At 38.9% G+C, this 27,113-nt stretch overlaps 2 protein-coding genes across 2 annotated transcripts in view; one reads left to right on the forward strand and one right to left on the reverse strand.

Moving 5' to 3' along the window:
* acss3 (acyl-CoA synthetase short chain family member 3) overlaps positions 1-14,181 on the forward strand; it is a 55,443-nt gene extending 41,262 nt beyond the window's left edge. The window contains exons 10-16 of the mRNA XM_042511754.1: positions 3,491-3,586; positions 4,431-4,494; positions 5,973-6,054; positions 6,413-6,535; positions 7,087-7,186; positions 8,100-8,275; positions 14,101-14,181. Coding sequence (XP_042367688.1) covers positions 3,491-3,586; positions 4,431-4,494; positions 5,973-6,054; positions 6,413-6,535; positions 7,087-7,186; positions 8,100-8,275; positions 14,101-14,181 — 722 coding nt within the window. The remainder of the gene's footprint in view (positions 1-3,490; positions 3,587-4,430; positions 4,495-5,972; positions 6,055-6,412; positions 6,536-7,086; positions 7,187-8,099; positions 8,276-14,100) is intronic.
* The window catches only part of ppfia2 (PTPRF interacting protein alpha 2), a 69,911-nt gene continuing 54,478 nt past the window's right edge, over positions 11,681-27,113 (reverse strand). Inside the window, exons 22-29 of the mRNA XM_042511096.1 lie at positions 26,131-26,163; positions 25,819-25,994; positions 24,854-24,951; positions 24,563-24,738; positions 23,503-23,571; positions 22,538-22,694; positions 20,153-20,244; positions 11,681-11,963 (exon numbers count right to left, since the gene is read on the reverse strand). Coding sequence (XP_042367030.1) covers positions 20,186-20,244; positions 22,538-22,694; positions 23,503-23,571; positions 24,563-24,738; positions 24,854-24,951; positions 25,819-25,994; positions 26,131-26,163 — 768 coding nt within the window. The 3' untranslated portion in view covers positions 11,681-11,963; positions 20,153-20,185. The remainder of the gene's footprint in view (positions 11,964-20,152; positions 20,245-22,537; positions 22,695-23,502; positions 23,572-24,562; positions 24,739-24,853; positions 24,952-25,818; positions 25,995-26,130; positions 26,164-27,113) is intronic.

Below are 27,113 nucleotides of genomic sequence, written 5' to 3' on the forward strand. Positions count from 1 at the left end.
CCTTTGCTCTAGTTCCATTCGGGTTATATGATAGCCGTAAATGTTGCAATGCAAGGAGTAATGGGCTCCTGAAGGGGGAAAGCAAAGGGCATGATTGGTCAACAGGGGGTCTGTCATCACTCTGTCGTGACCCTGCTCTCTGACCACATGGACGGGACTTAATGCACACCTACAGGAATACAAAATCTTCTTTTTTTTATCATTGGTGCCGAATGTGGCCTCGTCTGACAGTGATGGGCTTTGAACCCTGCAGGGAGTGGCTAACCCGCCACTGATGAATGAGGCGTACATGGTTGTCAGTTCAGAGGCCACTGTGGTTGGGCAATGTCTTTAACTCCAGATCCTTCCTCCTTGCTCTCTTCATTTGATAATATAATCCCCTCCTCAACCAACAGCAGCCCTGAGCTCGTGTCTTTGAAGCCTGCTGCGCTGAAGTTGAAAGCAGGTCTAGAGACGTTTGCACTCACGTGATTAGTAGTAGAGAGAGGAAGCAGCCTGTACGCACTTAAATCGTTCAAACTGGTACCTTAACAAAATGATGGCGGTAATTTTGTCGTGGTTAATGTTGACCTCATGTCCTCAAGATTGTACCTTATAGGTACTTCACGATCTGAACTCGGGCTGTATCGAATGCCATTTTTGTATATTTGAAGCTTCTGTTGAATGGATGGCTCAGCTTGCATCGTAGTCATGGTGGTGCCGTTGCTGTGATCCTGCCGGTGGCTGAAAGCATAATCCAAACAATACAAGACTATATACAAAAAACATTTAATGTAGGCTCCATATTATGTGGCTGGTTTTTATCTGCTAGCTTATTATCTGAAAGTGATCCACTACAAGATCATATGAGTTGTTTTCATGACCTGTTGAAAGTGCTATGTACTACATTGGACGTGGTTTTATTCGGAGATTTTGTCTTTTTTAAAGCCCACTGAATAATTATAGGCCCTATGGAGTTATGGTGGATACTTAATAATCCTCTCGTGTTGAGCTTGAATGTGCACAAGTGTAAATCATCCTGTGTCCAGATTAATGTCAACTGTTGTATGTTTCTGTGTCATATTGTTTGTACTTTATGTGTTTTTACTACTACTACTCCTGAAGCGACACAAATACAGGAATGGAGTCTGAAATACTCAAATTCCTGCCAGTGGTTGACTGATTGACAGGCGGCAGCAATGCATTAAACAAACGTGAATGTGAGCAGCACAGGTTTAGTGAATCTTTTATAAGGAAGGAACTGCATTCGACATGTTTGTTCGACCCTGAGGATTCAGACTGTACCTTTTGGTGAGTAACACTGTATTTTAACAAACTTTGTTTACAAGAAATCTGCACAGGGCACCTGCAGATGTAGCATTTTGGTGGCCAGGTTCTCCCAGCAGCCCACTCTTAGTGTTTGTAGCTGACAGGTGTGTAACCCTGGTGGGCGCCTCTGTTGCTGTAGCTTTCCCACCAGATTTAATGAGGAGTCTAAAATGTTTTTTTGTGCATCACCGTCGTATCGACTGAGCTGTCATTTGCATAGCAGGCTTGCGAGCTTGAATGTTTTGCCATTGGCCTTTGCCCTCTCAGAAGTCAAGTCACTTCTGCTGTCAGCACTGTCACTGACTGCATATTTTAAAAGAATACGTGATTGAAACTGTACACTTCCCCCTGTGCAATAACAGATCTGATTCAGGTTTAGTGCACCTTTGCTGCATGAATTTGCATATTAACGAGGGGAAGTGCCAAGACACTCAGCGCCACAATAACTCAAGCACAATACATGACAGAAACAACATATTTACACTGCATGCACTCCCTATAGAGTAGATGATCTGATTACCTTTTGGAGGAGCTTGTGCATTAATTTGCATATTGGTGAACAAGAAGGGCAGCTCACGAAGTCATTTAGCTGTATTTTGTTTGTTAGCTGTTTTGTTGTTTAAAAGCCAAAAAGCTGCTTTTTGAAGGGCGATCACAAATCTGATCTAATGTTTAGTTTAACAGCCAGTGAAGCTCTCAGTACTGTTTGTAAGATTAATTATTGTGCAAAAAGCATGCACCTACAGATAGTCCAAAAAGCAACAAGTAAACAAACAGATGTGCAACAGTGTGTTATTGTGTAGAAAGGAAATAATAGAAATCACTGTGTTGAAGTTTTAACCTGGATCCCATTTTCCTTTTTTTTTTGTCTCGAAGACAACTGTTTTTGAAATTGGTCCAGTGATGTAGTTACATTCGCATCCTGCATCCCTGATGCATTAAAATCCAAAATAACACAATAAACTCACTATCAACACTAGGGGTCAACTGATGTTGGTTTTTTAGGGCTGATACCAATAATTAGTAGTTAATGAGAGCGATAATCGATGTTTGGAACCGATATGCATTGACAATAAAATGAAAATCTTTCTGCGATATTTAGAATTTGGAATATAACTAATTACAACATAAACCTTTGTTTAAATGCCTTTAGCAAATGTTTGAGTTTGCATCTGAAAACATTATGCAAAGGATCCTTACAGAGATCTTGGTTACACACAATGAAAAACAAATTGGATAAGTTATAAAGTTATAAAAGTTATAGTTATAAAAAAAGTTTATAAAGTTATAAAAAAATTCATAAAAACCATTCTTTATCTGTTATGGGAACCTTTCTATAAAGTTATCAGACACTGATAATAGCAATGTGAGCCTGCCAGATTTATCAGATTATTATTGTTATTATGGACATTAATTGACGAATGAGTGTTTTACATTGCAGCTTGTTTTGCAGCTGCCAGCTGCAGCGCTCTTTCCTAATACTGGACCAATTTCAAAAATAGTTGTCTCCATTGGAAACTTCAACACAAAAACGTGGGAAAATATGGTCCTGGTTAAAAAATACCATCATTTTCCTTTTAAGACACACCTGAGGTAAGTAAAACTCTCTACTTGTGTGAAAAGGAAAACCTGTCAGACAGATGGAAGCATTCGGCTGCATCTTTGTTTTTGCATTTTTGACAAGAAACTGACAAACACACAGTGACTGAAAAATCCTTCTTCAGTTTTCAAGTTTCAGTGTATCAAAGGAGGCAGATGCTGATCTTTGGCTGGTCTGCTGCTGTGTGATTTCTGATATCATCTAATTTACTGAGCTGGATCGATTGTGTTCATTGTGTGGGCGGGCTGGCAGGGCTGACAAACAGGCAGGTCCTCGCTGTATACGGAGCACAGCTGGGTGGAGGAGTCATGGAGAGCCCATTGAAGCTGTCATAGTTTTGCATAATGTAGGTTAATGCTGTTCACAGGAACAATGCAACCGAACACCACACAAGCTTCTTTGATCAGCCCACTATTAGTAGGTTTTGATAGAAAGCAAAAAAGCCAGAAACTATGAGGCTTTGTAAAGATGTGGGCGTTGCACTACAGATCCAGAGCTCTCATGCTTTGACTAAAACTTTATGGGCCTCCCACATAGATTTGAATCTTTATGCATCTCTTTTCTCTCTGTCTCTCTCATTAGAAACCGGCTCAGCCATCACCTCTTCATGCATCGGTCTGGGGAACTCACTCACGCCACCCGCAGGTCAGGCTGGCAAACCAGTTCCAGGTTATAATGGTAAGAGTCAAGATCTGTCAATCTACATCCCACCTGAAGTACACATTTAATTCACTTTCTGCTCATTATTCAACTTTTTCTTATTTTCAGAATTGAAAATTACAGATATATTTAAAGGAGTTGTGCGCAAGATTTAGTGGTGTATATGAGTGAGGATTGCCGAGTGCAATAATCTGAAACTTCTCTAGATTAGGATTCTTTTACTGCTCAATTTTCAGGCGTTTTTAACCGAGAGCAAAATTATCCGCACATGTAGCTTCGTTTTCAAAACAGAGGGACTAGGTGATTAAAACCAATAAAAACACTAAATAAAGCAGTTTCACGTTACTTGGCTTGGCCTACAGGAAAAATCTCATCCATGGTGCACTTTATATCCATCTGTATTTAAAAAATCTAAAATCTGCCCTGCATAATATAACTTTACATTTAAGTTTTCTTGGCAACATATCTTATGGGTCACACAATATCAGGCTGTTTAGAATGCTATTAATGAATTCATTTCTTTATTTGGCATACTAGCTTAAGTAAACCCTGAATGGCCCTACCTATAGAAACATGGCAGAGCAACATGTAACAACTCATTCAAAAAGTAGCGAAAACAAAATAATTCTTATTTTAGGTGATTAGAAATTAAAGACAAGATACTTATACCTACGCCTATATTCCATTTGTACCAAAATATCCCTCGAAATCCTGCACACTGGACCTTTAAAGCAAAAGTGAAGTGGACAAAACTTATCAACTGCTTGTCATTCCCTGCAGAGCATTTAATATTTTTGCTCTCCCAGTTTGCCAGCGGGTGATACAGCACCTCTGAATATGAATGCTCTTCCCTTTCCTCTAGTCACAGTGATCGATGATGACATGCAGGAGGTGAAGCCAAGAACCCTGGGAAATATCGTGGTTAGGTAAGCTGAGTGATTATGTTCACAGCTGTGTGAGCAGCTCAGTCATTGCTTCACCTTTGCATGCCGACATATTTAAAAAATCGACACAAAAGCTCACTCTAATTAAATTTAAACAAACTTTTAGTCATTTATCTCAGTAATTCACTGTCAAGGGGCTTGTATGTGACTCCAGAGAATTTTGTGTTGCAAAGGTTGTGTGTCTGTTTTTGTTAACAAGCTGCCTGTGCAAAGTGGACTTCATCAAAAGCTCCTGCAGTCAACCCTTAGCCCTTTGTGCCGCCTTATCTTCCAGCCTGCTACTATCTGTTATCACTCTCCAACTCCATTTCCCTGTTCTCTGTAACTGCTGGTATTGACTCAGTGCCAGCACGGGGGATTTCCAAGGAACTTGCATGTAGTGCACACAAGGATAACCTCAGGTAGAGCTGCAAGCAGACGGGAACAGCTGTGTGACTGTAGCCAGAAAGTCTGTATCCACAGCTTCATAAAATCATAATCAATATTTACAGAGAGTGAGGTTGCTGTAGTGTTTTATGGCTTCTAAGCAGTGTGTACTTTAATGCCAAGTCAAAAAAGTGCTTGTATAAATTATATTTCAATTATATAATGTTGCTTTTGTTATGCATTTTATTGTTTCAAGTGTGGGTTTTGTGCGTAGGAGGCACTCGCCAGTGAAAGACTCTAAAAAAGAAATGCAGGCAGCAACACTCATACATCAGTTGCTTAGTTTTGGCTGAAATAATATTGGAAGGGAGAGTGTAGCTTTTTGCTGCTGACATAAACAGCAGAAACTATTCTTTTTATCAGCATCAGATAAGATTTTTGGTGCGAATATTATCCATGAAGTGAAATCAATCCATGCAGAGGCATGTTTAGGGTTCAAACTTGGGAAATGGGATCATCTTGGTCAGGATACTGGTCAAGAAGGGGGATTACTGGTGGTGCATGGATAAACAGAGATTGAGTAACCGAGCTCTCCTGTCTGCCGTGTGTGTGTTGTGTGTGTGTGCCAAGTCTCAGTGTGAGTCAGGCGTAGTGAAGTCCAGCAGCGGCTGGCTGTGTGTCAAGACGGTTATCCAGTAAATCTTATAGACTGCTCTTGATGCTTAATGAATTTAAAATGTTTAAAAACTTTCAGGGTTCCCACAGTCATGGTAAACATTTTGGAAAAGTATTTTTTTCTTGACATCTCTTTATATTTTCCCCAAACTTTTAAAAAATAATATTATAAATCTGCTAATTTTTTTGCAATTTACATCATATTTCTTGCCAAGTTGCTTATTGCCTTTTTTCCTGTGTTTTCAAAGGAATTCAAACCAATTTGCTCAGGGCCCAAAGGTCCGAATACCTGTTGAAGTTGTCTAAAAGCAGCACAGACTCACCGTTATTATATTTTGTACTTTTATGACAGAGGCAGGGGTAAAAGAGAAATATTAGGATAGAGCTACATTTTAAATGCATTTTCCTTTTTTCTTCAGACTACCTTTACCACCTGGTGCAGCATTGTCGCTGTGGCAAAATCACACTCTATTCAAGGAACTCTACTTCACCAAGTTCCCGGTAAGTCGTGTGAATGTTTCCTCAGATTATGATGTTCATTGGACATTAAGTAATTTGCACAGTTATCAGATTTTTCAGTACTTTACTTTCTATAAGAACAATTCAATTTAATTGAAGTTCCCTCAATTGTCCTTTTATGATACTGGATTAATAATTTAAAAGTAGGCTGTGGTACAAGTGTGGTAAAAGGTGGCCCCCTAGTGGTGAAATCTTTCATTACATATATTTACATATATACATATATATATATAAACAAATGGAGTGACCCTCAGATTATGACGCTCCTTAGTCACATATATCTTCTCTGAGGCTCCAAATATTCTAAAACATGATTTCATTTTTCCTGTTCAACCATCAGGGTTACTACGACACCATGGATGCAGGTTTTGTGGATGAGGAGGGCTTCCTTTACATCATGTCCCGATCTGATGATGTCATCAATGTGGCAGGTCACAGGTTGTCAGCTGGAGCGCTGGAGGAGGTAGGACAAGGTTTTCCCAACTCCTCTTTTGGGTATTATTTTGATTTAGATTGATTTTTTTCCAAACATTTGAAAAAGGAAAATAGATTTTTTAAAGTAATATTTAAAGGCAATTAAAAACATAAAGCTGAAGAAATGGTCAAACACATGATGATTTGATTTACATATTTGAAAAGGAGTGAGAAGAAATACACATTTATTTAATCCCATCCCTTCTCCATAAGTCATTGAATTTTTAATTAACCAGCTAACTAGTTAATTTAAACCTGTTCTCTTAATAACTAAACATATATGCGTACATACACCTTCCCAAAATCAAATATCTTCATTTTTCCATTATTGTTTACAGACAAAAGCAGAAGATAAACTCAGGAAAAATAAATATGAAGTAATTTAAAAAAATTAAACAGCAACCCCTTTAAACACCTAGTGATTGTGAAACCCCCTCCTCATCAATGTACCTCATGAAAATCATGTTTTTATACATTATTTTAAACTGTTTGCAACTGTTCCATATCGTGTGTGTGTGTGTGTGTGTGTGTGTTTTGCAGTCAGTGCTGCAGCATCCTGCAGTAGGAGACTGTGCTGTGGTGGGTCTGGAGGACTCTCTGAAGGGGGTTGTTCCCTTGGCCCTGTGTGTACTCAAGAATGGTGAGGCATGTCAGATTTAAAGCGAAGTAATAGTATCGTAATATACATTATCTCTGCATTGTGACTCCTTCAGTAACAGTATTTTGCCATGTTTAGTTTTTCGTCTTTTTGAAGAAAGATACTTTATTGATCCCCATGGGGAAACTTTGATTTGTTACAGTTGTTCTGATGCCTAGCAAAGAGAAATAAAAACCAACACAAAGTAATTAAAAATACAAAATTAAATAGAAATACAGAAATAACAAAAACAATAAGCACCAGTAATTGCTAGCAATATTTAAAAATTAAAGCATGTGTAATGTGCTGACTATGAAAAATGTGTGAAAATCGTATGAAATATAAATACAGTAATGTTAATAAACAATTAATACAAGTATGTGAATATTTAAAATTATAAATATGTCATGATATAATAATAATGTAAAATGTAATGTGCTGAGTCTAAAGTGCATAAAATAAAAAATAAAACTGAAATAAAGTAATAAAAACAATTAGAACAAGTATGCAAAAAATTCAAAAACTAAAGGATGTATAATGTGTTGAGTATGTAACATGAGTAAAACAAAACAGAAATACAGCGTTATCAAGAATTACTAATGAGCATTAGTATGTATATATTGGTGTTATAGATATGAGAAAATATATTAATGTTATATGTAATGTGCTGACTGTAAATTGCATAAAAATACAAAATAATAAATAAAATGAACAACAAAAAAGTTACAAGAAAAACAATTAGAATAAGTGTCTAAATATTAAAAAATGAAGGTATGTATAATGTGCTTGTGCTTAGCAATAAAATGTGAATATTTAAAGTTTTAAATATGTAGTCATATAAATGCAGTAATAGACACAATTAGCACGAGTATGTATATTCGAAGTTGTGTCAAACTTCATCTGCTGTGTGTATCAGGTGTGGAGAAAAATCAAGAGGAGATCATAAATGAGATGGTGAAGCTTGTGAGAGACAACATTGGACCAGTGGCTGCCTTTAGGAAAGTGCTTTTTGTCCGAGGATTGCCGAAGACGCGCTCTGGCAAGATCCCCCGCTCTTCTTTAGCCAACCTGGTCAACGGCAAGCCTTACAAGGTGTGTGACAGCCGCTCAGCAAACAGTTAATCTCATTTTGTGATTCAGAATTTGAGTAATGAAAAAAAAAACTCATATGATAGAAAAATGCTATAAAAAAGTCATGGTAGTATGCCAAAAAAAAAAAATCAAAGTTATGTAGTCAAAAGGTCATTAAAAGTATCATATTTATATATTCCAAAATAGCAATCCACAGAAATATCAGAACAATTCATAGTCAACTATGTCCTAAAACAAGAGGTCATAATATGTTATGAAGTAAAAAAAAAAAAAAAAAGATTGATTGCATCGTACACAAGGAACTGTTAAATTGGTGAACTACTATACTAAAAATTGTTCTCTCAGTTGTCACCTTAACAGAGTCAGTAACTAAACAAAAACCTTAATCACAAATAAGTCCTAATTTCTATGTAATGAGTGCAAGGCCTTCTAATACATCATTAGAAGCATGTCTAGACACATCATAGTATATCATGTTGAAAAAAACGACCAAAAGTGTCCGTTTTTCATTTTTCGCCATACTATACTATGAAGTTTTCGGTCATTTTTTCGACATGCTATATTATGACATTTTTGGTGGGTTTTGATCATTTTTTAAACATACCATGCTATTATGTGTTTTTGGCCATTTGTGTAACATTCTATGCTATGATGTCTCTGTGCATGCCATTTTATGTGGTTTTCAGCTGTTTGACCACAAATCGCAAAGTTACTACAGCAAAAAAATGTCAAAATATGACATGCGTGTTAAAAAAATGACCAAAAACAACCAATAATTTCATAAAACAAGAATCACAAACTCTAGAATGGCAAAAAATGTCACAATATGACATGTCAAAAAAGATTTGATACCATGTTGAAAAAATGACCAAAATCAACCAAAAACTTCATATTTAAACATATTAAATAAAAGATGAAGAATCGCATACTATAGTATCGCAAAAAATGTCAAAATATGAAATGTCAAAAAGAGAAATTAAAACAACATAGAATAGCATGTCGAGATGTGTTATAGTGTAGCAAGTTGAAAAAACGACCAAAAACCTTGATAATTTAGCATGTTGAAAAATTGACCAAAATTTGCATAGTATACTAAGGAAAAAAAATCTAATTTTGACCCGTCTCAAAAATGGCTGAAAACTGCTCATTAGAGCTCAGAGATACACGCCATTGCATAGCATGTTGAAAAAAAGGCTAAGAAAGGCCAAAAGTCATAATATAGCATGTTGAAAAAATGACCAAAAATCGCATAGTATAGTAAGGCAAAAAATCTCAAATTTTGACCCGTCTCAAAAATGGCTAAAAACTGCTTATTATAGCTCAGAGAGATGCGCCATAGTGTAGCACGTTGAAAAAAGGGGCAAAAAAAGGCCAAAAAGTCATAATATAGCATGTTGAAAAAATGAACGAAAATCGCATAGTATAGTAAGGCAAAAATCTCAAATTTTGACCCCTGTCAAAATTGGCTGAAAAGTGCTTGTTATAGCTCAGAGATACGCGCCATTGCGTAGCATGTTGAAAACAGGGGCAAAAAAAGGCCAAAAAGTCATAATATAGCATGTTGAAAAAATGAACGAAAATCGCATAGTATAGTAAGGCAAAAATCTCAAATTTTGACCCGTCTAAAAATTGGCTGAAAAGTGCTTATTATAGCGCAACGATACGCGCCATTGCGTAGCATGTTGAAAAAACGGCTAAAGAAAGGCCAAAAAGTCATAATATAGCATGTTGAAAAAGTGACCGAAAATCGCATAGTATAGTAAGGCAAAAAATCTCAAATTTTAACCCATTTCAAAATTGGCTGAAAAGTGCTTATTATAGCTCAGAAAGATGCACCATTGCGTAGCATGTTGAAAAAACGGCTAAAAAAAAGGCCAAAAAGTCATAATATAGCATGTTGAAAAAATGACCGAAAATCGCATAGTATAGTAAGGCAAAAATCTGAAATTTTGACCCGTCTCAAAGTTGGCTGAAAAGTGCTTATTATAGCTCAGAGATATGCGCCATTGCGTAGCATGTTGAAAACAGGGGCAAAAAAAGGCCAAAAAGTCATAATATAGCATGTTGAAAAAATGAACGAAAATTGCATAGTATAGTAAGGCAAAAATCTCAAATTTTGACCCCTCTAAAAATTGGCTGAAAAGTGCTTATTATAGCTCAGAGATACGCGCCATTGTGTAGCATGTTGATTAACATTTCCATTTTTAACAGTGAAATTACCTCATTTTTATGTTATCTGAGTAATAATGTGAGCTTAAATTTACTAACATTCTTTGCACATGCATAGTTAATGAGCAGAGGCAAGGCACAGCTAATGTTTAACCATAAACATGCTGAATTATGAATGAAAAAAAAGACAGCTCATTCACTGACGGTAGTTTTTTTTTTTTTTATTGACAATGAAAATTTGCTTGCTCACCACTTAGTTTTGACCAAAGTACAAGAAGTAATAAATAAAAAAAAGAATGGGTACACAAAAAAAATGATTCATTGTTCGTGCAAATCGAAGATGTAAAAAAAAACAAATTTAAAGAGACTTGTTGGAGTCGTCCATCAGAAATAACTAAAAGACAGATATCAGGCCATACGATAGGTTACCCTGGAAACTCTGACGGAAAACAAAGAGTTAACAGTTACACACCAATGTAAGTCACAGCAAGCAACAGGTTTGTCATTAAATGTCACCTCACTTCAACATGGTCATATACACTCTATGCACACTGATGAGCTAAAGCATAGTCTGTCTTCAGTTATTTCCTCTGTTCTAGTATCTGAGGGGTTGGGGGAGAAGGCCAGCTCGGCTGAGTGTGTAGTTGTCCATTTTTGTTAATGTATCGCCTGACAAAACATACAGTACAACAAGTGGACAGGTTCTATGAATGACGTCCTGCTTTTTTTTTTTTTTTGTTCTCTGAGAAGAAGTTTTGTGCGACTTCAAGAGAGCAAATGGGCGTCTCTTGTTTTTGTCCTTGGCTACTAAAGAGTCCATTGAGTTGATGCGGTTGTATCAAAGTGCTTGTCATGTCCGTCCGGTTGCATCGACATGTCCTGTTAAAATGCTCGTGTTACGATAGCGAGTCTGTAAGAAAGGATAATGGGGTTTTTGTTGTGGGGCTCAAAGTGGTTCTTAGACACCACTAGAAGGGCAGGTTTTCACACAACATCCAGTCTCTTCCTCTCTCTATGGTGCAGCACAGGTTTATCATCATTACAGCACAATGAAAAAATAAAACCATATGTACAAAATGATCTAAAGAGGGCGGTGGTAATATGGAGACAGTTTAAAGAGCAGCATATATTAATCTATGGTCCACTAAATGAGGTGGCAGGGACTTTTTTTTTTGCACAAACTCTGAATATATCTTTTTATACATAGATGTGTGTTGTATATTTAAAAATGGCATATTTATTTACAGATAACCTACACATCTCCTGTAGAAGAAATACACAGTACGTTATGCTTCGACAAGTTACTGTACATGTAAAAGGTAGAAATGGTGACAGCGGGGCAGCCTGCAGGACAGTTTAGCACCGACATGTGGTGCCCATTTTAGGAGAAAAGAGGAAGAAGAGGGTTGGGGGGGAAAGGGGTCAGGGCTTCTTGGCAGTGCGTGTCGTCAGAGTGGTTTGTTCCTCGCAGGTTGGCCTGTCCAGAGCTCCACTTGTTAATCGCCATTTAGAACTGTACCTGTAGGGAGAGAAGAGAAGTAGTTTAAATGAGCAGAGTGACGTCGGTGAGGCTACTAAAGACAAGAAGGGGAAGATCATCACATATTTTCTGAAATAATTGATGTATATTTGATTTTTTGCCTTGTAATTAGTTTGTGTGAACACAAATTTGGTGAGAGTTTTTTTTTATTTGCTGTCTTCGGCGTTTTATGACATTTTTCCATAACTTGATGACATACTATAGTGTTTACGTTTCAATCTTGATTGTTATCAACATAATATACTTTAACGTTTTTTAAAATAATTTTTGACGACATACTATACTGTTATGTTTTTTTATGGTTTTTGTCGACATGCTACAGTGACATTTTTTCTGTGGTTTTTGAAGACATACTACTCAATGACTTTATTTGTGATTTTTGACAACATTTAACTCTATGGACATTTTTGTGCCATTCTGGGTCTTTTTCTAAGACATTTTAGTACTATGACGTTTTTGGGTCATTTTTGACAACATACGGGTGTAAGGAAATATCGATACATCACGAGTATCGCAATACTTTGCGTCAGGATACTGTATCGACATTCAACAATAAAATGTAGATTTTTAATCAGCCGTTTCCTATATGTTCATACTGTAGCTGCGCTTCATTTCGTGTTGTGTTTAAACACCCGGACCGCTGGTGGCAGTGTTGTATCTTCAGCCAATTCACTCTTCTGCTCAAAACGTAACACAAAAAGAAGAAGGGGCGTGCCATGCACACCATGGATCTATACACACACTGATAATGTTGGATTAAGTCTTTCCAGTAGCCTGCATACATTTCCCAAAGATAAAAGTATGTCATGATCTGTTTTAAGTTATCAGCTGACATTAATAGTAACGTCTGAACTGACTAGGGGCAGCTAGAGTTAGCATGTAGGTTAATGTTAATGTTATCTAAAGCATATGTTAACGTTAGTGCCTTTAATTGTGGTACTGCCATAGTTTAACATTAACATTACACAATGCTGATGTGTGGCTAATTGTTGCTCATTTCTCTGTTCAATTCCCCAATATTTGTGTCTCATTTTAAACAAAGTAAACTTAATTCATATTCAGTATTTACGCTCTGTTCAGTTCAGAGTGTATCCTTTAAAGTACTATTATTGTACTATTTTGGTGGAATAAACCTGTATTTTGGCATTCATCCAATTCACTGGGTGGCGCTGTTGCGAAAAACGAGGGTCCTAGATCTTTGGTCCTGAAACTGCTGCCTGCAAGCCTGCAGATAGATACTATCGGCAAAAGAATCCGTCATTGTAACCGACAATGCATCCAACACGAACTTAGTGGCTGAACTTGCAGAGATGACCTGCGTGCGATGCTTTGCACACAGCCTGAATCTCCCGTGGCAGAAGGCACGGAGATTGCCAGAGGTGGCGGGAGGATCAGCCGGATCAACACAGGTTCATCACAGATGTCACAAGGTGGATCAGCTCTTATGAAATGATGGAGAATTTTTTAGAACAAAGACCAGCCATCTGTGCAGCACTCCTTTCACACAGAGGTCAGACGAAGTGAAAAGGATACTTTCACACTGAATGAGTTCTCAAGACTGTGAAGCTCTGATGAAGGATGCCACCTTGGTAATGTCAGAGGAGAGCATGCCCACTCTGTCATCGCATCACTCCAGGCCAAGCTTGTCATTGGGCACAGAAGAAAGCCTGACAGTGAGACAGTGAAGGACATCAAGGCTGCTGCAGGCACAAGATCCGGGAAAGAGATATGCCAAAGAGAGGGAGACAGTGTGCATGGCGTCAGCTCTTGATCCTAGGTTTAAGGATCTGCCCTTTCTGTGTGAAGCAGAGGCCAAAGAGGGACTAGTCCAAGATGACTGATGCTGTGGTGGCTGTCATCAAAAAGCAACAGAATGTAAGTAAATAATTATAAGGTTATTTGTTTTTTATTACATTTAAAGTGTATAAATCTGAGTAAATACAAATAAAACATATTGACCATATAGTTTTAATAGTTGGACTTGGATAATTATGAAAAAAAAGGAGAAAAGAAAAAAAGAAATGTGCAAATGGGTGAATTTGGGCTCAGATTGTGTTTTGGTAGTTAAAGTAAATTTACTGTAACAGTAATACTAGTTTGATTTGATGTTTTTCAGCAGCAAGAACAGCTGGACAATCAAGTGGAGGAGACTGACCAGTCCGAGCCAGAGGAGGTTGATCACCCAGTCCCCCCATGAAGAGACCGAGAGCTCATTTGCATTGGCTGACTCGCTTGGAGCTGCGTTTGTCTCTGCCAAAGACAATGCTGCACCAAAAAACTGCACATGATGCTGCTGCAGCTGAGATTAACTGGTTAAGAGAGGAAACTCCTTTGTCACTCCAAGAAAATCCTCTTAATTTAGCATGAGCATGAGTACCCTCAGCTCTCCACAGTAGCAAAAGTGTTTCCTGTGCATTCCTGAATAAGTGTCTCTGCAGAGAGTTTTCTCCACCGCAGGAGACATCATAACTGCACCGAGAAGTGTCCTCAAAGCTCGACATGTTGACCGATTCATCATCATCCACAACAACCTTGACATTAAAAAATAAGAACTGACAAACTGGAATAACACTTGAAAGTTAAAAACAATAGAGAATGTTCACCATTTTTATTTTTTGTTTACATTTCACTTTACTTTCTGAATCCTGCAGGCACTTTATTTTTCATTGATACAGGCAGATGTATTTTCCTTTGTTCAGATTGCACAAAAAATAGTATTGATGATATTAAAGGCCAGGGGCCAGTATCTATTTTACACTTTCTTGTAACTACTTGAGGTATTAAACAAACTGCCATACAACAGAATGTGAACCTTTAAAGCAGGATCTACAAATCTATATTCTAAGTTTTTTTTTGTTACTTTGTTTACTCAAAGAATGCAGGCACTTTATTTGTTTTATTTGATATTCTGAAAATATGTTATTTCCTTTACTAAGACTGCACAAATGTTATAGTTCCTTTGCTCAGATTGCACAAGATGGAATGTTTACTGACTTACTGTCACTGACTTTAATAAAAAATTAGTTTTCACCTTTTACTCAGATTTTGTGTTTTTTTACATCATGACATTTTTCCTAAAACAGATTTTAAAATAATAAAGTAGAAAATCGCAATATATCGCCTTGTTTACTGTATCGCAATATTGAATTGTGACCCCTGTATTGTGAGATGAAATATATATATATATATATCGTTTTGGCTGATAAATCAGGTGAAGTTGTCCAGAAACAGGTAAAACCAATATCAGCAGATGCGTCTGTCGACATCAAGAAATATCGGCCTAACTCATATATCAGTCGATACTGAATTTTACCTTTCAACACCATATGACCCTTGTTTCAGCACAGCAGACAGATATTAGCAGATATTTTATTTTATTTATACCATAAAATATAATTTGGCTGTAGATTCATAGTTTAGACACTGATTGTGATATTGCAGAGCAAATTAAAACATGTAAATTGAGTAATATATCGTTTTGGGTGAAAAATCAGGTGACGTTGTCCAGAAACAGGTAAAACCAGTATCGGCAGATGCGTCAAGGAATATCGGCCTGACTCATATATCAGTCAAGTTTTTGACAGACATCACTGCTGAAACTGAATTTTTCCTTTCAACACCATATGACCCTTATATCAGTCAATATTTTATCTATGCCATAAAATATCATTTGACTGTAGATTCATACAGTTTAGACACGGCTTGTGATACTCTGTCAAAATCAAGAAATATATGCAAAGAAATGTCAAAGTAAAATCTGAGGTAATTTAGAAACTGTTTGGACAATAATCTTTAAAAAGTTGCCTGCCCTGACTGGGGCTTGATCCCACAATCTCAGAGACACCAACCGGCTGCCTAACCCACTGAGCTAAACCTCCTCACACCACTTGCAATATGCTCTTTACACCCTCATCTGTACAAAGGGCTGTGTATTGGCATGAAACTGGCAATACGATATGTTTATGATACAGGGGTCACGATTCGATATATATTGCGATACTGTAAGCAAGCCGATATATTGCAATTTTTTTAAATTTATTTTTAAAAATCTATTTCAGGAAAAATGTCATAATATAAAGAAACACACATAAAATCTGAGTAAAAAGTAAAAAACTTTAGTTTTTTTTTTATCAAAGTCAGTGACAGTCAGTAAACATTCCACCGTGAGCAAAGGAACCATCACATCTGTGCGTCTTAGCAAGTGCCTGCATTCTTTGAGTAAACAAATTAACAAAAAATAATTACAGTATAGATTTGTAGATCCTGCTTTAAAAGTTCGCATTCTGTTGTATAGTAGTTTGTTTAATATCTCAAGTAGTAACAAGAAAACAGATGCTAGCCCCTGCCTTTAACATCATCAATATTATTTTTTGTGCAATCTGAACAAAGGAAAATACATCTGCCTATATCAATGAAAAATAAAGTGCTCACGGGATTCAGAAAGTAAACACTGATATGTAAACAAAAAACACAAGTGGTGAACATTGTCTCACATGCTTTTAACTTTCAACACTTCTCGGTGCAGTTATGATGTCTCCTGCGGTGGAGAAAAACTCTCTCCGCAGAGACACTTATTTCCAGGAATGCACAGGAAACACTTTTGCTACTGTGGAGAGCTGAGGGTACTCATGCTCATGTTCAATTACAAGGATTTTCTTGGAGTGACAAAGGAGCTTCCTCTCTAAACCAGTTAATCTCAGCTGCAGCAGCATCATGTGCAGTTTTTGGTGCAGCATTGTCTTTGGCAGAGACAAATGCAGCTCCAAGCGAGTCAGCCAATGCACATGAGCTCCTCGGTCTCTTCATGGGGGGACTGGGTGATCAACCTCCTCTGGCTCGGACTGGTCAGTGTCCTCCACTTGATTGTCCAGCTGTTCTTGCTGCTGAAAAACATCAAATCAAATTAGTATTACCTGTTACAGTAAATTTACTTTAACTACAAAAACACAACCTGAGCCCAAATTCACCCATTTGCACAACTATTAAAACTATATGGTCAATATATTTTATTTGTATTTACTCAAATCTATCCACTTTAATGTATATAACCTTTAATGTATGTAATAAAAACAAATAACCTTATAATTATTTACTTACATTCTGTTGCTTTTTGATGACAGCCACCACAGCATCAGTCATCTTGGACTAGGTCTCTTTGGCCTCTGCTTCACACAGAAAGGGCAGATCCTTAAACCTAGGATCAAGAGTTGACGCCATGCACACTGTCTCCCTCTCTTTGGCATATCTCTTTCCCAGATCTTGTGCTGCAGCAGCCTTGATGTCCTTCACTGTCTCACTGTCATCCAGGCTTTCTGGATGACAAGCTTGGCCTGGAGTGATGCGATGACAGAGTGGGCATGCTCTCCTCTGACATTACCAAGGTGGCATCCTTCATCAGAGCTTCAGAGAAGTTACACGTCTGATGCTGGCGAGTAGTCGCGCCACTTCTGACCATTTCAGTGCTTTTTGCACTCTGCAAGTTCAGCCGCTACGTTCATGTTTGATGCATTGACGGTTACAGCCTCCTTCAGTAACGCTGCGATGTTTTCTCCCGTGTGACTGTCATGCATTGCTCTCTTGTTTGTAGCACATGTGAATCCAGCTTCCACTCATCTGTAATGTGACGTACGATTCAGTGGTCCTGCACGTCCAAGCGTCATACGTGAAAGCGACTTTTTATTAGCCGTTAGCTTCTCCGTTTGCTGCACATCACGGTGGTGTCTTGACAAGTGTGCTCTCAGATTCGTTGTATTTCCCGACTATTTGACTTTGGCGTGACGCATTTTGCAAACAGCATGGCTCCTGGTGAAGTTTTTAGTGTCTTCTTTGTTGTGGACGCCAAAATGAACTCTCACTTCAGCTGTTGTCTCACAGCTCAATGTTGTGTATAGCACGACTTTCTTCTTCGTGTGTTGTTAAGTTGAAGAAGAGTGAATTGGCCGAAAATGCAACACTGCCTCCAGCGGTCCGGATGTTTAAACACAACACAAAATGAAGCGCAACTCCAGTATGAACGCAAAGAAAGCGGCCTATTAAAAATCGATATTGTATTTTTGAATATCGATACAGTATCCCGACGCAAAGTACGGCGATACTCAAGTGTATCCATATTTTCTTACACCCCTAATAGTATGTCGTCAAAAATGACCCAAAACCTTCATAGTGTAGTATATGTCATCAAAAATTACCCAAAATGGTAAGTAGTGAAGTAAGTGATTGTGTACTATGTCTTCAAGTGTATCAATATTTTCTTACACCTCTCGAACCGGTCGGTGCTCGGGCCCTAATCACATTCTCAAATTAAATTTTGACTCTACTATTTGACTTCTCTTTCATTAAATTGTTTTTTTTTTTAATCTTTTTTTCTCTTTTCCCCAAAGTTTCATAGAAAGTAAAGGTAACAGTACAAATTGTAGACAAATTCAGGACACCCTCATTCAAAAGAGCAACGTAGTGACACACCACCATGGTAATGATGCTGTTTTTTGGGTGGATGCGTCTATGCAAATCTTGCCCTGTGTGTAATTGTTTTTTTGTTTTTTTTTTTGTGGTGGCATCTTACAGCAGAAGAAAAATATAAATTCTGAAAGCTAAGACAGTTATACTGTATGCAGAGTACAGTTACATTGAATCTGTTTTGCACACCATACCAGAATTCAACCCTTTGCTCTCACTACACTTTGTACTCTATTGTCTTTTTTTGCTGTGTGGGAGTACTTATAAAAATAAGCTGATGAAAGCCTTTGAAACAGCCCACAGCATGCTTGATGGCATGAGCAAATTCTTTGGAATCACAAAATTATTGTTATAACGATGTAACTCACAAACTTTTTCCAGCAGAATAACCCCCTCCCCAAGCTTTGTCTTCCCTCTCTCTCTCTCTCCCTGTAGATGTCGTGTTATTTATTTTCCTAACATTGCTCTGTTTTATGATAGGCCTGCAGTCAGAGCATTATATCATTATTATCTGTCTACTGTGCCTCTAGCCTCAGCACTTATTACATTCTGTAGGATTGTAATGATACTGGTTTAGGACTTCAACATTTTCTTGCCTGTTGTACTCACTGCAGAAAGTTGCCTAAAACGCTTTGTGATGGCAGCTGAGTTACTGTGTGAATACATCGTAAGAGGTGCACTTTGAAAAGCGGAGGAGCAGCGGCTCTACTCCGAGCTCCTCCAGGATGACCGAGCTTCTCACCCTATCTCTAAGGGAGAGCCTAGCCACCCTATGGAGGAAGCTCATTTCAGCTGCTTGTACCCGTGATCTTGTTCTTTCGGTCACTACCCAAAGCTCGTGACCATAGGTGAGGGTAGGAATGGAGATCGACCGGTAAATTGAGAGCTTTGCCTTTCGGCTCAGCTACCTCTTCACCACGACAGATCGGTGCAGCGTCCGCATTACTGCAGACGCTGCACCGCCTGTCGATCTCCTGTTCCATCCTTCCCGCACTCGTGAACAAGACCCAGAGAGAACCCTTGTTCACTATTGTGTTTTTATGGCATTACATACCACGACTTAATTGCATTCTACATTATTTTTTATGTCATACAATACTATGATTTTACAATCTGAGCTAGACTGCTAAAAAGCAAAGCAGAATTCAGTGTCATCTTAGTCATTTGCATTAGGTTGACACGACAGATGTAGAGAGACAGTGTAGTCAAATCAAAGCAAATACTTGAGAGAGATAACAGTTTTTTTTACTGCACCTGGCAGTACCAAGAAAACAGTTTGGAAATTAAACTAGGGCGAGCTCACTCTGTAATCCGGAAAGTCTGGATAAGTATCATAAGGTTTATTTTTAGGAGCCTTGAACTATAATAAACATGTAAATGGACTTTGAACTCATCTCTGTGTAAGGCACTGAACTCCTCATTTATTTGAAGCAGATTTCTAAAGCTTGGACCATGTCTGACTCATCTTTTTTGGACAAACATTAAAGAGGAGACATCAGTATGAGACGGTAGCTCACTGCTCGCCCTGCCGTCTTCTATCACCTTATCACAGCTACCTGGCAAAAGAAATGCACAGGCACGCCAAGTCCAAGAGACAAACATAAATCTTGGGGAAACAATTGACCATCTTCGCTTTAATCCACTATGTTTTTAAGTACTTCTGAGGAAAGCTGTGTATTTAACAAAGCGAGAGTCTGTGTTGTGTTACATACAGCGTACAGTTTAAGGTCCCTCTCTTCCTCCTCTCAGCAGGAGTAGGTTCTCACCGTGGAGCTGTCCAGCCGCTGCACTGCAGAGGGTCCGACTGTAGGGGGAGACAGCGAGAGACAAAGATCTTTAAACATTAAAGCTTCTTTTTCTTCTGATGGACCCAGTGTGAGTGAGTGAGTGAGAAGGAAACATTCCCCCACTTCCACCCTTATACATGTGCCACAAGATCAGATGTCCTCAACGGTATGAGTGAGATCACAAGCAAAACACTTTTCTCGCACATTAATTCTAGTGTCACTCCCAGAAGAAAAAAGCCATGTATCACACACTCAAAGGAAGTCTTAATTTTGAGTGGACAACAGCAGATTTTAATGTGGACGTGTTGTGGACGTCACAGACCAGGGAGTACAGAGAAAAGAGACAGAGGAACACAAGAAGGCTGTTTCAGTGTCACTGGGAACACCTTGTTAGAGGAGAACACTGGCTGAAATCAGTGCAGAGGAATGATTTCCAGTCGTATCTTAGCAAAGACCTTTTTTGCCAAATTAAGTGCACATATGAAGTATTTTTAAACACATTAAAACTTGCTAAAAGTAAGGAATACACTTTCCACTGTAAGTAGTTAACATTAGTATGCCTTTCTGTAAGCCATGAACATGAGTGACAGGAAAAAATAAAAACAGGGTGTCGAACAAACGTTTAGCTCCAAACTGTGTTACTTGTGGACAGTTAGAAGACTTCTTCATTGACTTCCAAATGTTACCCTATTGGTACTTTTTTCTTGAGAGACTAACCTTGCCATATCTCTGCTGGTTAACCCGAAAAACATATGAAAGTTGCAGTAAGCATACAAAACATGCACTGCACGTCCCCATTCAGGACCCTTCAAAAATGTGATGTCATGTTGCCGCTTGGCTCGGCAGTAATTGCACACAGCCTGTCAAACAGTAGTGGCTCCATTAAGCTGTTTATGAGCATGATATCATGTTAACCCATGTTTTTGAAAGAAATCAGGTCAAGGTTACAAAGGGTGAAACCTTTGTTATGTGGCTTATGCTATGACAAATGTTGGATCAGCCGTTTGGCCTAAAATCAAACCAGTTTAAGCCCATACACCGGACCAGACCAACAAAACTGGAAATCAACCAAAATCTAGTGAGGTATTCCTTTAATTGCTGAGATCTGGGAATACAGGAACATCACTACAAAGTTGGAGGGGGCAAAATACATGAGCACTCAACAAAGTCAGATAAGATCACACAGGTTTTAAACACCATCTGGAAATTTAGAGAGAGAGAGAGAGCAAAGAAAACATTTATCTTAGACTGCAACTTCCTGCACGAAGAGGCTTTGACATTACCGTAATTACAATAAGTGTGCGCACACAGTTTTCCAGTGCAGTCAGGAATTCCTTTGGGTGCACTCAGTTTTCATTTTACCCAAATTAAGTTGTTTTAAATTGTTTACAACCTGTGTGACTTTGTTTCTGCCGTGTCTGATTTTGTTGAAGCAATGCCACTGTGTTGCCAGATCTCTGCAGTTACTTTGAGCACATTATTATCAGAGCAAATTGATATGACCAAAACTATAAGAACCAAGTTGAGATAGAGTGGAATTTTTAATGGAAGCCTATTTCAGCCAGTGTCCTCTTTTAACAGCAGAGGGATGAAAAATGACACAAACTGTCAGTTTGAGTTCTTGAGACATCCAAGACATTTTGTTCCCTATGTAAACCTCCTGATTCAGGTCAACTTACATAGCACCGCTCAGCCGCCTTTTGTTTTGCTGCTTAATTACTGGAACTTCAAGGGTTAAACCAAGCAAGCATGGGTCTTAATCCATAACTTGACCCCCCAGCTTTTACAACCAGGGTGACTAATGACAACTATTTTGCAACTTTGCAAAACAACACCCTTGGAGTTTGATATCAGAGAGATTGGAGAGTTGTAGAGAAAGAGAGAGGCGAGGGTGAGAGACCACAAAGAAAAGGAGAGATACAGCCGGACAGTGGTTGGCAGAGACCATGTGAAGAGGAGGGAGTGTATGTAGAATAATCAGACACGCAGGGCCGACAAGCCCAGAACTCTCAGAGGGGCATAGCTGACCTTGAAACCAATCCAAATACATGTCGTCAGGGCTGTCATCCAGCGCCTCATAGAGGACTGCAGAGCAGCCGTCACAGAGTCGGAGAGAACAAGAGACAGAGTCACAACACAGCGAGGAGCAGCAACTCCCGCGCTCAGGTGTGGTGCAACAGGTGGATTTAACCTTTGCTTTGCCTTTGAGGCAACTTTTCAGACATTATCCACCTTTAACAAGTTTCATGCACTATTAAAAATAACAAAATCTGGCAGTGGGTGAGTTGAGGTACATAAACAGACACTTACCCTCAGGGGGCAACCTTCGGGAGTGACCAGAGGTGGCGGTGAGACGGAATCCAGCAGGGAGTGTCTCAGCTGATCCGGGCATCATGCTTATACCGTGAACGTCCCGGGGCGGGAACTGCCTCCGCCACGATGGACCTCGGAAGTCTTTGTCGTCACACTGATGGACAGATAAATATCACTCTCATTAAAATTAAAATGAACAATCCTTAATAATAGCTCGGAAATTTTGCAGTGATGCACCCTCACTTGTCACGCCACTTAAGTGAGGGTAAGGTTTTAAAGATGTCTCTGTGTTATATGTTATTATTGCAGGGGTAAGATGACAAATGGTCCCTTTTTCCACAATTTCTTGAAGCTGGAGTGCTGAACTTTTGTCTCCCTCCTCTGGTAGTGAGAGAGATTGCACAAAAACTGTTGATGTGACAGGCAATCCATGCATTTGTATTCAGTGGCTCTGCTAGGGACTGGTTTTGGTGGGAACTCCCCCACCACAGATATTGCAACTGCGCAGACTCCAGCTTCGAATTACATCACCAGCGCAAGATAGCAGTGCATCATCAAGCTTTATATCCAGTCCATGGTCATAACATTAATGGCTTTATGTGCCACACAGCTTAATCCAAAGGAGTCACTTTGCTCTGTTTATGTGAGGTTTAGGGAACGGGAGAAAATACACTCCATTCTCTAGCCTCTCAGGATACCTCATATCAGTGTTACATTTACCCCATGCACATTGTTTGACAATTTTTTTTAGTTATAACTGCATAAATTTAAATAAAACCAAATGAAATTTCTGCTGCTTTTCTTTGGAGGTCTACAGGTAGGATGTCCGAGTGCATTGTGTAGCTGCATGAAATGTGAATTTCTCGTGGTGTTCAAGGGCGGGGCTTAGCGATAGGCCAATTGTTAGGTGGTCTGACATGAGCTTCATCTGTCATGAGGTCAGTGTTGTAGGTTGAGCTCACCTCATCCAGTCTCCTGTCGGTGCCCAGCGCCAGCAGATTATTGTACTCTCGCTCCAGAATCTGACGTGCCTGTGGAAAAAAACAAAACAAAAAACACATTCTGATTTCACGAGGCCAGCTATTTATAGCAGCATGGTAACACAGACAGCTGACACGTTACGTTCTTCGCGCTGCATATCCATTTTACCTGAGTATAGATGAGATAAGCAGCGAGGATTCAGAGGGCAAACTGCCAGAGTGACAGTTGGCAAATCTGCATGTTCTGATTCAGACTGTACCAGCTTTTTGAAGGCTGGTAACAACATACCTCTACTTTTGGACCGAAGCTGGTGACAGATAATATTTTTGCCCATACTCAGCACCTTTAAAATTGGCTTGACAGTGCCATAAAAAAAGTTAAATTACAAATGTTCCCCTCATGATCAGGTGTTCCCATTTCCAGTGTGGAAAGCCTGTAAAGTGCAATTTAGACCAGACCTTGATGATGGATACCTGATTTTTGGCAAAGGATGTGTATAACCTTACTCTGTTCCAACACCACTTACACCAAACGATGTTTCAAGCAATTTCATTTGGACTGAATTGTGAAATACATGCACAAAACTCAGTCTGAGCTGTGCAAGTCAGACTTTTCTGACAAAACAAGGTTAATCTCATGGTTCATAGACATTTTCATCCAAACTTTCACCATATGAAATTGGTATGATCCCAATATCATTACTGTCATCACGGTACAGCCTCTCAAAGACAGGAATGTCGGCCGGCAATTATCAGGATTATAAAAAATTGCATGTTATTTATGGACCTTAACTGCATCATGATGAACGTGTTAACCCTGATGGCCCCATTGAAAAAGAAAAAAAACAAATCTATGTCAAAAGGCAGTCGAAACTTAAATATGCTGTATGTGATCACTCGTGTTCACAGCATGCAAATCTGGCAGCTGTTTGTAGCATTAGATTGAATTCAAATCAGTTTTGCATGTCTGTGTTGCAAAGTGAATTTAACTGTCATTGTTTTAATGGTTGGATGAAGGTTAGTTTTGGTGTAGCTGCAGCACCTGAGTGTTTTGGTTGGGGATCTGGAGGAGCAGCGCCAGACTGCTGTAGTCAAAGTTGTCATCCAAAGCGACCAGAGCTCCATGCACGCCGCTCTCTAGCAGGATGTTGGCGTAGTCCCTCAGGCCTATGCTCTGGACCCAGCGGATGACCCGCTCATTACTCCACACCAGCACGTCTGCAGACACACGAGCACAGAGATCTCATGTTAAAGCCTAATGTCTTTTTAATCATCTGTAGCATCTTGTTTTAGTTTGTTATGATTATTTTTTATTTATTTTGGGAGCACTTGCCTCTCATTTCGTGCTGGCTGTGCTCTCTGCGTCTCTCCAGTTCCTTCCTGTCATAGTTGAGCTTCTTCAGACCCATGATGCCATACTGTAAACTTGTTCTGGTTTTAGAAAATTACACAAATACACAGTCATGTCATCAGAAAAACTCTTTTTGAAAAGTCCGACCAATCCTGGATTTTTGGGGCAGATGCAGATACTGTTATCAGATACAAAGATACTTAATACTTTTAATAAAATATTGAAATACTTCATCTTAAGGGTCTATAATCAAAACTTTCACGTGTGAAAATTGAAATTAAAGCAATTACAGCAATTTAATAATATTTATTAAATCTATGAACTAAAAAAAGTGCACTCAGTGGAGTGCAGATCTCCTCCAGGTGGTCGCATTCCTGCTGCAACGAGACCACCAGAGATGATCAGGACAATGCACACAGAGAGCTGCGCCCGGTGGAATTATGCCTCCTGGCTCCCTGAAAGTCAAGATGACGGCGGAGAATGTTGGCAAAGACAAAAACGGGCACATTTTTTCAGCTTGTATCATTCCCAACTTCAGTGGATCCTAACATAGCAGGTATGGAATTAATCTATAGTTGCTCCACTTGAAAAAAAAGACCAAACTTTTCTATGGATGTCAGTTTTTGAGAAGGCCAAATTTTGGTCTGCAACAGACTGTAAGGTTGAGACAATTTCTGAAAATATGTTTTTTGCTTTATGTTTTTTCTCTTTTACTTTTTTGATGACTTAACGCCCTCACCGGCTTAATAAGAGGAGTCAGCAGTCAATAAAACAGGTTTTTCAACAGTTATCACCACAACCACAAGAGGTCTTTTAGCTTACAGTCATGAATGGGCACACAAAATATGAGGCTGACTGGTCCAGTAGTTTGTGAGATGAGCTGCTGACAGACAGATACACACATTCTCTCTGCTGTCACCACGAGGCAGGTGAGGTGAGTCCAGTACCTGTGGAAGCTGTCCACCATTTTGAGGTGCACCCTAAGGTCCTTCTTGGTGAGGTGGTCCAGCATGCGTGCGTCCACCAGGCACTCCATGAAGTAGCTGCGGTACTGAGGTAGTCCGAGACTGGGCAGCCACTCGTTGCCTATCCACTCGTGGTTCATGTCACCATAAGCTAGAGTCTGAGAAAAAAAAGACGCAAAAGAACAAGTTTTAACTGATATATGTTCAAAGCAGCTGTAAGATTTAATCTTTAAAAAAACAACACTGAATGGACAAATGTTACCAAAATAACAACAGCAGTTTCCCCGGTCTTACCTGTGCCCAGCTCCCCTCTTCAGAGTCTGACTTCTGATTAAAAAAATGAAAAACAAATCGAGTTATGACAGCAAAGTGTGCTAAAAGAAATGCTGCAGCTGCACCCATATGTCGCTTAAAATGCTAATTGCATGCTGAATGAGTAAGTGAAATGCCAGACGACAGAAAGCATTGCCTGTTTTACATGATTTGGCTGTTTTAATTGCTACTCTTCCTATTAAAATGAAATATTAATATATTTTTAGTTACCCAAGGTTCAAAACCATTGAATGCCTACGTTTTAAAAAACTCCAGGTGAAAGAAGAAAGTTTCTTCTTACCAACCTCTGCTACATTTTCACAAACCTTGACTAACGAAAAGGTGCTTTCAGGACGCGCTGAAAAGCTTGTGGAAGTTACTGCTGAGAAAGTTAAAAGGGAAGAAAGCTCAAATCTAAACGGCATGTGGAATTGGTCTCCAGGGAGACTCTTTTTACCCTCAGATGTGACCAGGCCTGACGGTATGCATTTAGTTTGGAAATAGGTTTCTAATGGGCTAAAATGCTGTCCCGAAAAATGGGATAAGATTGGCTTTTAGCTTTGAAGGTCCTGAAGCCAGAGAGGAGATGAAGTACGTCAGCTGTGATGAATGTTTGTTTTCTTCTGGACGAGGATAAGAGTAGCATCTTCACAATAAAAGCCTTAAAATGTGATTATAGTCCTTATATGTTAATAAGACCTGTATTTTTTTCTGTAATGAGTCCTGTAAAAATTGTAGCCTGGGAACCAGATGAATCTGCAAATTCATGTTTTACTTTCTCTAGCAGATACTAGAGCTTTGCCAAAAAAAAAAAAATGGCCCGATCCTTCATGAACCAGTTTCTGTCCAAGCCCAACCCAAATATGTCCTCTGATTGGATGATGAAAACACTGAGACAATCTGTTTGTACCAATATTGGACGATAAAATTTGCATCATCAATAAAATAAAACAATCAGAGAAGAG

Source organism: Plectropomus leopardus, chromosome 22 (assembly GCF_008729295.1).
Source record: "Plectropomus leopardus isolate mb chromosome 22, YSFRI_Pleo_2.0, whole genome shotgun sequence".
In the NCBI taxonomy this organism is placed as follows: domain Eukaryota; kingdom Metazoa; phylum Chordata; class Actinopteri; order Perciformes; family Serranidae; genus Plectropomus; species Plectropomus leopardus.